Below are 17,478 nucleotides of genomic sequence, written 5' to 3' on the forward strand. Positions count from 1 at the left end.
AAAATTCTGAAGGTAGATAAGTCAACTGGACCAGACAGACAACACCCAGGCTCTAAAAGAGGTAGTTGAGATTGTGGAGGCATTAGCAATGATTTTTCAAGAATCACTAGATTCTAGCATAGTTCCAGATGACTGGAAGAATGCAACTGTCTCTCCACACTTCAGGAAGGGAGGAAAGCATAAGAAGGGAAATTATAGGCTAGTTAACCTGACCTCAGTGGTTGGAAAGATGTTGGAGTCAATGGTTAAGGATGAGGTCTAAGGCTACTTGGAAGCACATGCCAAATTTAGCATGGTTTCCTCAAGGGGAAATCTTGCCTGACAAATAAATGTGTAGACTATTTTCAAAACAGGAAGTAAAATCAAAACTCCAAGGTGCAGGGAGACTTGGGAATCCTTGTGCAAGATTCCCCGAAGGTTAATTTGCAGGTTGAGTCTGTGGTGAGGAAGGCAAATGCAATGTTAGCATTCATTTTGAGAGGACTAGAATATAAAAGCCAGGATGTAAAGCTGAGGCTTTATAAAGCACTGGTGAGGCCTCACTTGGAGTATTTTGAATAGTTTCGGGTCCTTTATCTAAATAAGGCTGTGCTGACATTGGAGAGGGTTTAGAGGAGGTTCATAAGAATGATTCTGGAAATAAAAGGGTTATCAAAAGAAGAGCTTTTGATTGCTCTGGGCCTGTACTCACTGGAATTTAAATAAGAATGAGGGGGGATCTCATTGAAACCTAATGAACGTTGAAAGGCCTAGATAAAATGAATGTAGAGAGAATGTTTCCTATAGTGAGCCGGTCTAGCACCAGAGGGCACAGCCTCAGAATAGGGTGATATCCATTTGCAATGGAGATGAGGAGGAATTTCTTTAGCCAAAGGGTGGTGAATCTGTGGAATTTGTTGCCACAGGCTTCTCTGGAAGCCAGGTCTTTGGGTTTATTTAAGGGAACTCCGTGCAGGCAAAATTGCCAGGAGGGTAATCAGTGTGGACGGATGAATGGACAAGGGAGTCACAGAGAATAATCCCTTTGGAAAGTGGACAGTGGCAGGGAGGGAAGGATATGCTTAGTGGTTGGATTCCATAGAAGAAGGCGTATGCTATGGAGAATGACATGCTGGATGCAGAGACTTGTCGGGTGGTAGGTAAGGAAAAGGAGACTTCTCTCCCTATCATGGTGGTAGAAAGATGGGGTGAGAGCAGATGTCTGGGAAATGGAGGTGATGTGGGTGAGGGGAGTACAAATGGTAGGGGGAGGGAAACACTGTTCTTTGAAGAAGGAGGTTATTTCAGATGTTTTAGAATGTAAAATCTCTTTCTGAGAACAGATGCCTGATCCATCGAATTTTCTCCAATTTTCTAGTTTTAGTTCAGACTTCCAGTAGTTGTGTGTTTTTTTTTAATTTTCATTGACTATATCTTAGAGCATTTCAAAACCAAATTGGAAAAGATGAGATCACATTGAAACTTGGATGCAGAGTGAATGCTTCCTCCAGCTGAGGAGCCTATGGTCATTGATGGCAGTCTCCAAATAAGATGCAAACAGTTTGAGACAGAAGAGGGAAAAGAAGCAACTTAGAGGATGGTGAGTCTTCATAATTCTCTACCCTAGAGTTCTATTGAGGCTCAAGTATTGTTACTTGAAAACCAATCATGATGTCAAGGAAATCAAGGAAATGCAGAGATGGTGCTGAAGTAGAAAATCAGCTACAGTGAATGATAGGGCAGGCTTGAAGGGCCAACAACCTACTCCTACATCTGCTTTATTTTTAATCTCAAGCATTTATATTGAATAAAGTTGGAAATCATATGCCATAGAATTTATAGACTTGGATAATATGGTGAAGCTAATTTTGAGAATGAAGTAATGGATGGAGTCCTGTTTCAACTGCATCTAATTGAACAAAGTGTTTCCCCATCTATTAAAGCAGTAGTAGTAAGCCACAGCTGCAATGAAACCATGAAAATGAGAATTATGTGCCTGTGCAACTGAAATGCAGAATAACTAAAAGCTAAAAGACTGCACTGTCACTGCTTTGTCCTAAAGATTCATTTTACTGGATTACGATAACTAGACACACTGCACACGATTTATTCTTAAAAGATCAGATTTTAAATATTGCAAATTATTCAGCTAAAGCCTATTGTCCCTTTTCAGAAAAACAGCGTCTTCACCAGACTCCCTTCTCCTACTTGTTTGATCCCATACAACCCAAAACACAAAGCATCTCCCCAAAAGTAACACTACACCGTGAACAGCTTTAAACTCTCACTGCTTGCGGAGGCAGATTGTGTTTCTGAAAATGCATTCACCAAACAGTGCTTGCAGAAAAGGAAACCATACACGGATTTTATTACTGTGAGCTCTCACAGAGATATAATTGGGCCTTGTGGAACAATTGTTCATATATTTGTACACAAATGAAACAAAGTTTTCAAGTTCGGATGAAGTGCGGGTTCAGTTATGCCACCCACCAGGAGCAGTGCAGCCGTAAGATCTAGATTTTCTACCCCTGTTTATGGACAACAGGAAATTAATTTCTAGCCCAAAAACATAACACAAACCCATATCTTTCCATGAAAGAGCTTAACCTATCAGCTATTCAATCACCCCTGAAAAAGAACTATCGTACTGTTTGAAGAAGAGCATAAGACTATAAGACAAAGGAGAAGTAGGCCATTCGGCCCATCGAGTCTGCGCCGCCATTTTATCATGAGCTGATCCATTTTCTCCTATTTAGTCCCACTCCCCTGCCTTCTCACCATAACCTTTGATGCCCTGGCTACTCAGATGCCTATCAATCTCTGCCTTAAATACACCCAACGACTTGGCCTCCATTGCTGCCTGTGGCAACAAATTCCATAGATTCACCACCCTCTGACTAAAAAAAATTTCTTCGCATTTCTGTTCTGAAAGGGCGCCCTTCAATCCTTAAGTCATGCCCTCTGGTACTAGGCTCCCCCATCATGGGAAACAACTTTGCCACATCCACTCTGTCCATGCCTTTTAACATTCGAAATGTTTCTATGAGGTCTCCCCTCATTCTTCTAAACTCCAAGGAATACAGTCCAAGAGCGGACAAACGTTCCTCATATGTTAACCCTCTCATTCCCGGAATCATTCTAGTGAATCTTTTCTATACCCTCTCCAACGTCAGCACATCCTTTCTTAAATAAGGAGACCAAAACTGCCCACAGTACTCCAAGTGAGGTCTCACCAGCGCCTTATAGAGCCTCAACATCACATCCCTGCTCCTATACTCTATTCCTCTAGAAATGAATGCCAACATTGCATTCACCTTCTTCACTACTGACTCAACCTGGAGGTCAACTTTAAGGGTATCCTGTACGTGGACTCCCAAGTCCCGTTGCATCTCAGAACTTTGAATTCTTTCCCCATTTAAATAATAGTCTGCCCGTTTATTTTTTCTGCCAAAGTGCATAACCATACACTTTCCAACATTGTACTTCATTTGCCACTTCTCTGCCCATTCTTCCAATCTATCCAAGTCTCTCTGCAGACTCTTCGTTTCCTCAGCATTACCGGCCCCTCCACCTATCTTCGTATCGTCAGCAAACTTAGCCACAAAGCCATCTATTCCATAATCTAAATCGTTGATGTACAATTTAAAAAGATGCGGCCCCAACACTGATCCCTGTGGAAAACCACTGGTAACCGGCAGCCAACCAGAATAGGATCCCTTTATTCCCACTCTCTGTTTCCTGCCAATCAGCCAACGCTCTATCCACGTATGTAACTTTCCCGTAATTCCATGGGCTCTTATCTTGTTAAGTAGCCTCATGTGTGGCACCTTGTCAAAGGCCTTCTGAAAATCCAAATATACAACATCCACTGCATCTCCCTTGTCTAGCCTACTGGTAATTTCCTCAAAAAATTGTAAGAAGCTTGCTGTATACAATTGTACTGCATGACCTCTGCATCACCAGCAACCATTCATTAACTGTCTATATAGCAGTTTGAGATCGATTGTGAAAGGTGATAGTAAAAGGTGATATTTTCTCCTAATATGCTTTGTCAAAAATATTTTTACTAACAATCCTAATTGCCTTCAAAATGCACAGAACATTAATGGTTAAGGGGACAACTAAACCAAAGAAATACTGCCAACTGGCTGTCAAAGTTTCATTGCATGGCTTTGCTATTTAAGATAAGGCAGAGTGGAATGAAAGTGAAGCAATTTAAATACTAAAGACCTTTAGAATGCTGCAATAAATAAGTATAAACAACATACTCAATTGAATAAAATAAGATGCAGAAAAGATTCTTCGGACTTACACAGGACTGCAACAGTGTCTTGGGCTCACCTTGTCCTCAATGAACAAAATGTTCATCTATGCTAATACCATTGTTCCCGATTAGTCTACATCCCCCGATCCTTTCTTTTTAAATGTACTTTCTGTACCTTTACAAATGCCTTTTAAATGTGGCAGTTGTACCTTCCTCTTCCAGCTCATTCTATATACCTACAACCCTTTGTATAGAAAAAATTACCTTCAGATCCCTTTTACTGTAAAAGTTTTCATTTCACGTTGAACCTAAGATTTACACTTCCCTTGCTTTGGAAAGGATATGCCACACACACACAAAATGCTGGAGGAACTCAGCAGGTCAGGCAGTGTTTATGGAGAAGAATAAGCAGTCAATGTTTTGGGCTGACTGTCTATGCCTCTCACAGTTTTATAAATCACTAAAGTGCACCCCACAGCCTCCTTCCTTCCAGGAGAAATACTTCCTGCCTATCCAATCTCTCCTTCAAACTCAAGCCCTCCAACCCAGATAACATTTTATGTGATTTATTTTTCTGCCCACTCTCAACCTTAATTACTTGACTTTGAAGATAAAGTAATCTTCGAATAACAGAAGGCAGATTATCAGATACTCACGCCATGATGCCAGACATGCGGAACATTTCTGCCGTCAGGTAGCAGAGGTAACTGTACAAGAAGACAAACAGCGGCTCAATAATGCGAACATTTTCTGTAAAGCGAGTGGTGAAAGCTGCGACAAATCCATAAATAATTCCAACTAGAATACCACCAACGCCCACCACAAAAAACTGAGCAATGCCGGCAAAGATATCCACAGTTTCAATGGTGCGCATCTGGCAGAGCAACTTGAATGAGTGGTACAGAGCCTGAAAGAAACGAAATAAAACAATTATCCATTAGATCACGTTTAGATGGCTGAAATTCCATCACTGTAAAATGGAACAAATAATGTTTATACCACAAACTTAATTTTGTTTTACATAATGAAATGAATTACATGATGGAAAAGAATTATACCTGGAATCAAAGTTGGACCAAAGTAGCTTCACTAAAAATCACCAAAGCTGCTCTCTTTCCGCAATCAGCTTGAACCCAAAGTAATAACTAACAGAAACACTGCCAAAAGAAAATCAATGTTTACGGGCTCAAGGAGATTCTAAATGGTGGTTCTCCTCCACCAGCACTTTCTCAGTGGATTAAAAACAAGAGAAAATCTGCAGGTGGCGATAATTCAAGCAACACACACACAGAACTGATGAATGGTCTCAGCCTGAAACATCGACTGCGCTCTTTTCCATTGATGCTGCCTGGCCTGCTGAATTCCGCTAGCATTTTGTGTGTGTTGCTCAATGGATTGATAATGCCCAACTGACAGGAGCTGAAGAGCACCTGCGGTATAACACCAAAGCCTCTGAGAGCCTCTGTTATAGGTACCTGCCATTTCCATTCCCCATCGGAAAACACTAGAACGGTTTGATGTAGGTGATATCATTGGTAGGTTTGCAGATGACACCTAAATTGGTGGTATATTTGGACAATGAAGGCGGCTGTTTAGGGTTACAACAGGATCTAGATCGACAAGAAAAGCAGGCAAGGAAATGGCGGATTGAATTTAACTCAGATGTCATAGATTAGAGAACATTGTATCTTCTATTATTTCTGAAGATCAAACTGGTTTTATTAAAAATCGCCTTCCCTTTTTAATATACGGTGCTTATTTAATATCTTATATTCACCCTCAATTGGGACTCCTGAATGTGTTATTTCTCTTGATGCGGAGAAAGCATTTGATCCTGTGGAATGGAATTACCTTTTTGCAGTTTTAGAAAAATTTGATTTTGGACAAGGTTTTATTACATGGATTAAATTGTTATATTCATGTCCCACGACTTCTGTTTTAACCAACTCTCACCTATCCCAGTCTCTTAGCCTTAAACATGGCACCCGTCAAGGATGCCCTTTAAGTCCCTTACTTTTTGAATTGGCTATGGAGCCACTGTCAATTGCCTTTCGTAGCTGTGCTGAATTGATGGGGACTTGGAGGGGAGGTGTTGAGCATAAAGTTTCCCTTTATGCCGATGATCTTTTACTTTTTATATCAAAACCGACTCCCTCCTTACCCCCAATGTTTTCACTTCTTAATAAATTCAGTCAGCTTTCCAGTTATAAATTTAATTTACACAAGAACGAACTCTTTCCAATCAATACAGAAGCACAAACATTAGTATTTCATGACCTCCCTTTTAAAGTAGTTAATAATCAATTCACTTACCTTGGTATTACAGTAACAAGAATCTTTTTCAAGAAAATTTTGCCAATCTTCTAAATTCTACAAAACAGAATCTGATACAGTGGTCACCCTTGTCCATGTCTCTGGTAGGTCAATTAATGTTATTAAAATGTATATCCTTCCTAAATTTTTGTATTTATTTCTAACTTTAACAATTTTTATTTCTAAAGCTTTTTTTGATGCGTTAGATTCTATTATTTCGTCCTATCTATGGAAGGGCAAACACTCCAGACTTAATAAAGCTCACCTTCAAAAATCTAAAAAGGAAGATGGTATGGCCCTGCCTAATTTTCGTTTATATTATTGGGCAGCCAATATTCGCTGTCTTATTTTTTGGTCTTTCCTCCATAGTAAGTCTGACTGCCCAAAATGGGTGGCAATGGAGTTGAACTCTACTAAGGATCTTTCCATTTCTGCACTTCTCAGTTCCACACTTCCTTGTCATTTGTCTAGACTTATTGTTAATCCTCCTATTAGACATACGTTAAGAATATGGGCTCAGTTTAGAAACTTTAATGGTCTTCATGGTTTTTCTCTCTCTAGCCCCATTCTACACAATCATCTTTTCCTACCTTCTATGCAGGATTCAACACTTTACGATTGGTATAGAAAGGGTATTAGGCGCTTTGAAGATCTCTTCATAGGTAATCGTTTTGCAACTTTTCAACAACTGTCTGTAAAGTTTAACCTACCTAATACTCATTTCTTTAGATACTTTCAAATTAGACATTTTATTAACCCTTTAATATCAAACTTTCCCGAGATGCCTGAGAAAAACATTGTGGACCTGTTTCTTTGTATTAATCCATTGGGTAAAGGTTTAATATCTGCTGTTCGGGATAAGTTAGTGATCTTGAGGCACGCCCCCTTCAGTAAAATTAGAGCTGCCTGGGAGCATGATTTAAATATTTCCTTATCTGATGCGGTTTGGGATTCAATTCTTAAGTCAGTTAACTCAGCCTCTTCATGTGCTCGCCACTGCCTTTTGAAGTTTAAGGTTGTACACAGGGCTCATATGTCTAAAACTAAATTATTGTGGTTTTACCCTGACATCATTCCCATTTGTGATGTGTAAAGGGGGTGAGGCTTCTCTTATTCATATGTACTGGGCCTGTCCTAGTCTAGAGAAATTCTGGAGAGAAGTTTTTTCAACTCTATCCCATATTCTTAATTCCCACTTAGAACCTAACCTTCTGATTGCTCTTTTTGGCACCTTGGGTGAGGTAGACATGCACTTGAGTCTGACTAAACATCAAACACTATCTTTTGCCTCTCTCTTGGCTAGACGGTTATTTCTTCTTAGGTGGAGAGATGCTGCCCCACCCACTCATGCTCAATGGCTTAGTGATATTATGTCCTGCTTAGACCTTGAAAAGATTCATTATTCACTTCTTAATTCGGACATAAAGTTTCATAAGGAGTGGGGACTTTTTCTTGAATACTTTCATAACTCCTCTTTAGATTAAGTTTATCCTTTTTTTTTCTACTACAATCCCTTACCTTCAGCTTTTTTTCCTGTAAGTTTTACGGTTTTTTGTTGTGAATTACATTACAGTTTTGGTAGTTGGCATTATATTTTCTTTTTTTTATATATACTTACAGCTCTGTGGGGTTGAATGCTCTGATTAATTTTTGTTTTATACATAGAAATGGTAGGCCTGGGGTATATAGTGGGAGGGTGGGGAGGACACTAATTTTATATGATTTTATTTTGGGTGCTTTTTCCTTATTGTTATGAATTATTTATTGGACACATTTGTTTTGCACTGTATAAATCTCTATTTTGTTGATGGGTTTTTTTGTTGCTGTATTGTAGAAATGCATAAAAAAATTAATAAAAAAAACTCAGATGTGATCAGATCTATTTTGGAATATTGAAACTTGACATGATAATTTCAGTGAACAGAAAGGTCCTAGGAGTGCTGATGATCAATGAAACCTTGGTGTGCAAGTACTTTGTGACAACACAATGTTAACAAGTGACAACACTTTTAGAATGGGTAATGAGAAGACTGACGGCAGACTTGCCTTTATTGGTCAAGGTACTGAGTATAGGGCTTGGGATGTCATGTCAAATTGCACATGGCATTGGTTAGGCTACACTGATTGGAGCATTGCAAGCAGTTCTGGTTACCACACTACAGAAAGGATGCGATTAGAATAGAGAGAGCTTGGAAAAGATTCACAAGGATGTTGCCTGGATTGGAGGGCTTAACTAATGAGGAGGGATCAGATAGGCTGAGTTTGTCTTTCCTGAAGCAAAGGTGGCCAAGAGTGACACGATAGAGAAATATAAATTTACGAGAGGTTGGATAGGGTTGATACCAGAGTCTGTTTGCCCTTGGTACGTGTGGTTAAAACTAGGGCGGGACGGAGGAGCTTTAAAAGAGGATCTGAGGAGGTATACTTTTTCACACCAATAGTAGTCAGCATCTGGAGGCGATGGTGGAGGGAACAGTAATAATATTTGAGAGGCAACTGCACAGGTACTTGAATGGAGAGTTATGGAATTCAGGCAGGCAAGTGAGTTTAATGTAAATAGGCATGACAGTCCACACAGAAGTGGTGGACTGAATGGCTTGTTTCGATAATGGAAGCAAGTTCATCACTGAAAATTCACCAACTCTAAAGCTTGGCAGCAGTTCCTCCAGCAATTGTGTATTGTTCCAGATTTCAGCATCTGCAGTCTCCAACATGTTCTCAGAGCCTTCTTGCAGAGAAAGAAAAATCCCTACTGAATGCCTAGCCTAAAACACTCAAAATAGTGAAGCATCATATCCAGAAAGGCATTGAAAGTGTTTAGTACAAATGCTAGCGGCACATGATAGTTCATTATATACATATGGCAAAGGACTGCACGCCGCCAACACTAACCATGTATGCTCTGTGCATCTGTTCCCTCAAAAACACAATGGTTGGATTTAAATTCACTAAATGTCACTAACACCTATTGTCTAAATAGCTGATGATGCCTTTCAACATGCCAGTTTTGGGTAAACATGTCCTTCATATGCAAAGTGGCAATCACAAAACTCAAAAACTAGTGTACAATGCTGTGCTGAGACTGATCAATAAGATCTTACAGCTCTACACACACCACCTTTACCAGGATGAGAAAACACAGTTCACCAATGAAATGTGGAAACTCATGGTCTCGAACTGGCATCAGTAATGGCAATTAGACAATGGAATTACAAAGCCAAAGCTAATATTTTTTAAAAATCCAAAATTTGAATTAATGTACAGTGCCTTAAAAAAGTATTCAGCCCAAAACCTCTTGTTCACGTAAATGAGTATTACAAAGAGGGATTTTGATTAATTTAACTGAGAAATTTTATTTGTCAATCACATGCTCCTTTCTTCACAGTTGAGCCCAGAAAATTGTAAGGCATGAAAAACTAAAAATTCAAAAACTGAGATGTCAGCAATTCAAAAGCATCCATTTTCGCTCAGTACTTAGTTGAACCACCGCTCGCAGCTATTACAGTCAGCAGTGTTTCTGGATAAGTCTGTGATGGTGCAAGATTTGCTCATTCCTCCTTACAAAATTGCTCAAGCTGTGTCAGATTAGTTGGGGAGCGACAGCGGGCAGCAACCTTGAGGTCTTGCTGGAGATGTTTGATCAGGTTAAGGTCAGGACTATCACTGGGCCACTCAAGGACATTAATTTTCTTCATTTGAAGCCACTCCATTCTGGCAGAGTACTCTAGGTGTGGTCCTGCTGAAAGACAGACGTCCTGCCCAGTTTAAGCTTTCTGGCAGAGGCTAACAGGTTTCTTTATCCATGATCTCTGCGTACTTAACAGCATTCATCTTTGCATCAATCCTGACCAAATTTCCAGTTTCTGCTGCTAAAAAGTATCCCCATGGCATGATGCTACCAACACCGTACGTTACAGGAGGGCTGGTGCTACTTGGCTGATGTGCAGTATTAGATTTACACCACACGTACCATTTAGAGTTGAGGCCAAACAATTCCATTTTTGTCTTATCTGACCACAAGACCTTCTGGCACATAAGACCATAAGATATAGGAGCAGAATTAGGCCATTTGGCCCATTGAGTCTGCTCCACCATTTCATCATGGCTGATCCATTTTCCTCAGCTCCAATCTCTTGCCTTGTCCCCATATCCCTCATGCCCTGATGAATCAAGAACCTATCAACCTCTGCCTTAAATATACATAAAGACTTGACCCCCATAGCTACCTGTGGCAAAGAATTCCACAGATTCACCACTCCCTGGCTGAAGAAATTCCTCCTCATCTCCATTCTAAAAGGATGCCCCTCTATTCTGAGGCTGTGTCCTCTGGTCTCTAGTCTTGGACTCTCCCACCATAGGAAACATGCTCTCCACATCCACTCAATAAAGGGTTTCAATGAGGTCACCTCTCATTCTTCTGAACTCCAGCGAATACAGACCCAGAGCCATCAAACACTCAATCTTAGTATCTATACAGCATCTTCTAAGTGATGTTTTACACATTCTGGGCAAGGATATTATTTCTTTTTTAGCCAAGGGATTCTTCCTTGCCGCTCTTCCATAAATACCCCTTTTGTGCAAGGCAGCGTTTGTGGAGCCATGAACTTCATCTCCAGGTGCAGCTGCTAACTTTTGCAGTTTACTTACAAATTTGGCTCTCTTATTCTTCTCCAGTGACTAAGTTTAGATGGGTAGCCTGTCCTAGGCAGTGTGGCTATGGTTTCATACTTTTTCTACAATGGACTGCACTGAGTTCAGAGTATGTTCAGTGGCTTTGAGATGCTCTTGTACCCTTCCCCAGATTTGCGCTTCTCTGTTCTCATTTCCCTGACTTGTCTTGAATGCTCTTTTGTCTTCGTTTTGGTCTGTAGAAAATCTATCATACTGTTGGACCTTACAGCGGGAGGGGGTATTAACAGTATCCCTGTGAATTCATTGGAAGCAGGCGATCCTCCAACTTTCTTTATCAACAAATTGGGTGAGTTGGTAAGGTAATATATTGCTACTGAGGAAAGGTAGCACAGTAATTAAAAAGAGGATGAATACTTTTTCAGCCTCACAATTTTGGTTTTTAATTTGTAAAATGTTTACAGGTTTTGGAATTTTTATTTTGATTTGACATGATGCACAATGTTTCGTAGATTATCTAAAAATTCCTACTTTAATATATTTTAAGTTTAGAAAATATATTGTGGCAGTAAAATGTGAAAATAGTTGTGGGGTCTGAATTCTTTTTCGAGGTAAAGTAAATGAGACCACAAATTTGGTTTTATTTAAAGTTAATTTTGCATTCAAAGCAGTGGGTAGGAACGTTAATGAGAGGTGTATGCAAAAACATGAGGTTACCCTTTAATAAAATTACTGAAGGCCTAGCTCATTGAAAACGGTCACCTAGCAATAGCACTTACATTCGTATTCAGGCTCACCTTGTCTGACCATGTTCAAAACCAAACTAATCAAGCTTTTCTCAAGAAATGAAGAATGGAAAGAATCAGTGGTTTCAGTTAACTGCAGTAGGCTTTCTGCTACCTGACACAACTGGAACTTTCTGAAGAAGGTTCCTATACTGGGTATCCTTTACTTTACATCAGTCAATAACAGAAATTATTAGAAATATTTCACCATACCTTATTTATCATCATCATTATGCGTCATGTCGTATGACGTGGGCGATCATGGGTTTTTGACCATGATCGTTCTTTGCAAATTTTTCTACATAAGTGGTCTTATGGGATGGGTGACCCCAGCTATTGTGGATTCTCTTCAGAGATTGTTTGGCTGGCATCAGTGGTCGCATAACCAGGATTTGTGATCAGCATCAGCTGCTCAAACAACCATCCACCACCTGCTCCCATGGCTTCACGTGACCCTGATTAGGGGACTAAGAAGGTGCTACACCTTTCCCAAGGGTGACCTGCAGGCTAGCAGAGGGAAGGAGCACCTTACACCTCCTTTATAGGGGGTATTTCCACCTGCCACCCAATTAATATTATGGAACTAAAAATCATTTATAAAATCAGTCAGTGATAAACAAGTTGAAGTGTCAAGGTGTAGGTAACAAAGTGGTGGTTATATCTGTTCCATAAACATCAAAGAAAACAAAATAAAATTAGCCATGGCCCAGAACAAAACCTACTTTAAATTTCCATCATTTGGATTGCATCAAAAGGAGTTGTGAGAGCAATTGCTATGCCAGTTTTAAAATAGTTCATCCATTAATAGATCATGAGTTATTAAATACATGGGTTTACATCTGTGAGTCAGAGTTGACCATGGATATTGCATACTAGCTGTCCAGGTACGCAAGCCTGGGCAGTACGATCTGGAGAGCAAGCTGTTGCCCATGTATAGCAAGTTCCCCATCTACATGCATCTGCTGAACCCAAAGGAACGGCAGAGACCGGTACAGTTCGATACTAGAAGCATCGCAGGAGTTAAGAGTCAACATTAAACTCAATGTCGGACTGCCTTAGGGATTCCTGCTGTGCATTTTTAGCTCAAGAGTTTATTCCCGAAGCCTTCCCCATGATTGGGTATAGCCACAAGGCAGTGAAGGTTTGAGATCAGAGTTTTCCTTCTCCAAGATGAGCTGCCAACCACAGTTGACGAGACCATCTGCCCAAAGCGGCTGGTTTTAAGGTGCCAGTAACCTACCTTTGCCCCTTCTCCTGTCAGTAGAGATGGTTCCACCAACCTTAGTATCTAAGCCACATGTGAAGGCCAGGAGCTGGGCTTTGTTATTAAAGGCTGTTTGAAGCACACGCCATTGGGAGCATTTAGTAGGTAGTGGGAACCACTCCCAGCTACAACAACTTTAAGGTTTTACGTTTACATTAAACATTAATACAAATGTGATGTGCAATTTTTAATCATGAGGTTTTTAAGAAGGTGGGAGTGGGTTAAGGAGGAATGAAAGTATACATAGGTATAAAGAAGACACCATTCAAAGCAAGCCTATTTCAGACCATCAAATCATGTTCAATTGGTGCTTAAACTTAAATCATCCATATTTTCTTTATGCCTCAGCTTTCAGCAACTGAAATCTGTCAATTTTAAAGCTTAAGCTGATCCAAAACCAAAGACATTTGAAGCCTCTAGTTCCAAATTTCAATTATTCCATTTAGCACTGTGCTTCCCAATTTCTCACTTAAATAGTTTACTGTAATTAATTTTAAAATGCTTTGGATTCCCCACTGGCAAAAATAGAACATTTTTTTAACCCTAGAAAAATACTATTGAACACAATTAGATTAACACTAAAGCCCTTTGAAAAAAAGGAATGCAAGCCAAATCAGCTTCTTTCTTTAAAGCAAATTACCTGCAATGTGCCTCTATTTTCTGGAATGCTGAAATTGGGCAAGAGGTCTGGGCACAGCAGCTTAATCCACTAAAATCCAGATAAATAGTTCTCTACCTGTAAATTATCTTTCAGGGATTTGTGTATACCAACAATTCAATCCCTTCACTGTTCCCAGTTTCCTCACTTCAGCAACATAATCAGGACTTCTAACTTGTAGACTCAAAACTCCACATGGAAGTCCATCTACCACAGGTTTGACACTTCTCTTACGTGCATGTGCCCCTTTTAAATTCCTGCTCCCATCTATATCAGTTACATCGTATATTAACATCTGATTGGAGGAAAAGAGGTTTTGAACAGCTTTAAAAGACAACTGAAGTAAAGGATAATGATAAGATTACTGGATGAGTAACAAATATTGTTGTACTGTATTTGATCAGTTCCCTGGATGAACAGAAGATGAATTCCTTATTAGTTGATGAAAATCCAAGATAAATCAGGTCTTGAGGGAAAGAGTTAGTTGGAGATGTTAATAGTCAAAAATTGGATGGGATGTTAAGGGAAGGGACTTCAGAGACAGATTCAATGTAAAGCATATACAAATTAATGGATAATGACTGAATTACTTACCACAGTGACAGCATCATTAAGCAGTGACTCCCCAAATACCAAGATATGAAGTTGTTCATTTACATGAATTTCTTCAAAAACAGCTAAAACTGCCACAGGGTCCACAGCTGAGATCAAACTTCCAAAGACTAAGATCTGCAGGAGTGTGATGTCGCTCAGCTGAAAAGCCTGAATCTGACATATTCCATATAGTGACAGGCTGATGCCAATTATGTTCCATATGGTTCCAACCACAGCATACCACAAGATGGTCCCGATATTTTCAAAGAAGAGCCTGCCGGGCATAAAGTAGCCTGCATCTAGGACTATGGGTGGCAGTAAGTACAGGAAAAATACATCTGTGCTCATAACAGGAGGAGATCGCTCTTCAGCTCCAAAGATAATTCCTCCCACTAATAGCCCAATTATGATCAGCAAACAGCTCTCTGGCACGTAAGTGGAGAGTTTATGATAAAGGTGAAATCCTGCAAGGAAAGCAAAATAACAAATGTTAGCCTATTAAAAGAGCAATTCAGTAAAGTTATGGTTATTCAGTAGGAGAATCTTTTTTAGATTTTTCTTGGATTGAAATGTTAGAAATCTGAGCTACAGACAGAAAATTCTGAAATGCTCAGAAAATTCTGTGCAAGTAGAACAGAATTGTTTTAGGTCAATGATCATCTAGAGTTACTACAAATAAAGGCCAAATGGGGTGTTTGTTTACAAAGTGTAATGATCTCAACAAATCAAAACAAAATTTATAAAATTACACAGAGTATTGACAAAATTCTACTGTAATTCTGTGCTTTGCAAATCTAAGCAGCAAAATACAATTTAGTTTGGGTAGAAAACGACTCACTCATGCATTTCCTTACTGTATGCAGAAGCTCCTTTGCACAGTAGTCTGGTTTATGATATTCTCCGCTTCAAATGCAAATAAGAATGAAGGCACTCCAAAAAAGAAATTGTTAGTTAAAACACACAAGAAGAAAGTATTGAAGATTTCTGTTTGAAAGGTGTTACACTTTCTTACCCCTTGAACTGCCATTACTGAATGAGATATGAGGTGGGAATAATTACTTTTTATTATTTCAAAAATAAATTTGCTCATAATAAAAGCAAAAACACAAAAGAATAAACAGTGCAAACCTCTTTACATTCTTAGTGATATATGTGGTAGGAAATACTACTGCTGGTTTCTAGAAAAAACTTCACATAAATATTTGGCTTTAAAGGTTGCAGGAGAATTTACCTGCAGCAATTTAAATCTTGCATGAATTTGCATAGGTTAAATAAACTACCACTTCAAACTGGGTAGGTTAGTTCAGGGAGATCATTTTGCCCTAGCCAATAAATTATCCCTTAATCAGAATCTGGTTTATTATCACTGTGTCATGAAATTTGCTAACTTAGCAGCAGCAATACAATGCAATAAATGATAATATAGAAAGAAAAAAAATTAAGTAGATCAATTACAATAAGTGTATATTAAATAATTAAAAATAGTGCAAAACAGAAGTATATATAACAAAAAAGTGAGGTAGTGTTCATATAGTAGAGGGGAAGAAGCTGTTCCTGAATCACTAATTGTGCGTCTTCAGGCTTCTGTACCTCTCTCCTGATGGTAACAATGAGAACAGGGCATGTCCTGGGTGGTGGGGGTCCTTAACGATGGATGCCACCCTTCTGAGGCATCGCTCCTTGAAGATATCTTGGATACTGTGGAGGCCAGTACCCAAGATGGAGCTGACTGATTTTACAACTTTCTGTAGCTTGTTTCGGTCCTATCCAGTAGCCCCCAGCACCTATACCAGACAGTGAAGCAGCCTGTCAGAGTGCTCTCCACGGTACATCTATAGAAATTTTCAAGTGTTTTCAAATCTCTTCAAACTCTTAATGAAATATTACTGCTGTTTGCCTTCTTTATAGCTGCACTGATATGTTGGGACCAGGTCTAATCCTCAGAGATCTTGACACCCAAGAACTTGAAATTGCTCACTCTCTCCACTTCTGATCCTTTTATAAGGATTGGTATGTGTTCCCTCATCTTACCCTTCCTCAAGTCCTCAATCAGCTCTTTCGTCTTACTGACACTGAGTACAAGGTTGTTGCTGTGATACCACTCAACTAGCTGTTATATCTCGCTCCTTTATGCCCTCTCAACTCCATCTGAGATTCTACTAACAATGGTTGTATCATCAGTTGATTTATAGATTGCATTTGAGCTATGCCTAGCCACACAGTCATGAGTATAGAGAGAGACACACCCCTGAAGTGCACCAGTATTGATTGTCAGTGAGGAGGAGATGTCACCAATCTGCACAGATTGTAGTCATCTGGTTAGGAAGCTGAGGATCCATTTGCAGAGGGAGGTTCTGTAGCTTATTGATCAAGACATAAAATCTGGTCATGCATCACATTGCTCTATGAAAATGAGCATCTATATTCAACTATGAAGGTGGCATATGTAGTAATTGTTCAATAAACTGTTACTTTAAGCTTGGTGGGTTACTCCAACCCTCAAGGGATTGTGTTATGTATTTCCTCATTTTAAAATTGTAGCTTATGTATGGAAAAAGATTTCAACAAAAAAAAATAGAAATAAATTGTCAGCACATTATAATAAGTGTAGATCCCACAGCTTACTGCTCGATAATGAGCTGAGAGCCTACAGCCACAGACTTGGCCATGTACCATGAATAATGAGTATTATTCCAAAGAAGTACCAGAGTTATTGAAGTGCACTATAGTCCAAGATAATACGGAAGCTGTGATATTGGTAATTATTGTAGACTGCTCCCAGAGACCTGAAATACTGAGCAGGGACAGGATTAACATACTCTGGAGTGACATATTCTGGGCAAGCTCAGCACTTAATGAAAGAGGATGAGAGAAGCAGTGAAGTCATCTCGTATTTCTTTCCCGAATCAGCTGTTTCGCCTCTTCGTTTAACACCATAACAAGGGAAGAAGGAGACAGACACCCAGATGAGTCAATGGTATAAGTGGAGATG

General features: G+C 39.5%; 1 protein-coding gene across 1 annotated transcript in view; it reads right to left on the reverse strand.

The window, feature by feature from the left end:
• slc9a2 (solute carrier family 9 member 2) overlaps positions 1–17,478 on the reverse strand; it is a 102,428-nt gene that overhangs the window by 74,078 nt on the left and 10,872 nt on the right. Inside the window, exons 2-3 of the mRNA XM_072263226.1 lie at positions 14,487–14,950; positions 4,900–5,150 (exon numbers count right to left, since the gene is read on the reverse strand). Coding sequence (XP_072119327.1) covers positions 4,900–5,150; positions 14,487–14,950 — 715 coding nt within the window. The remainder of the gene's footprint in view (positions 1–4,899; positions 5,151–14,486; positions 14,951–17,478) is intronic.

The sequence above is a fragment of the Mobula birostris genome, chromosome 7 (assembly GCF_030028105.1).
Source record: "Mobula birostris isolate sMobBir1 chromosome 7, sMobBir1.hap1, whole genome shotgun sequence".
Classification (NCBI taxonomy): domain Eukaryota; kingdom Metazoa; phylum Chordata; class Chondrichthyes; order Myliobatiformes; family Myliobatidae; genus Mobula; species Mobula birostris.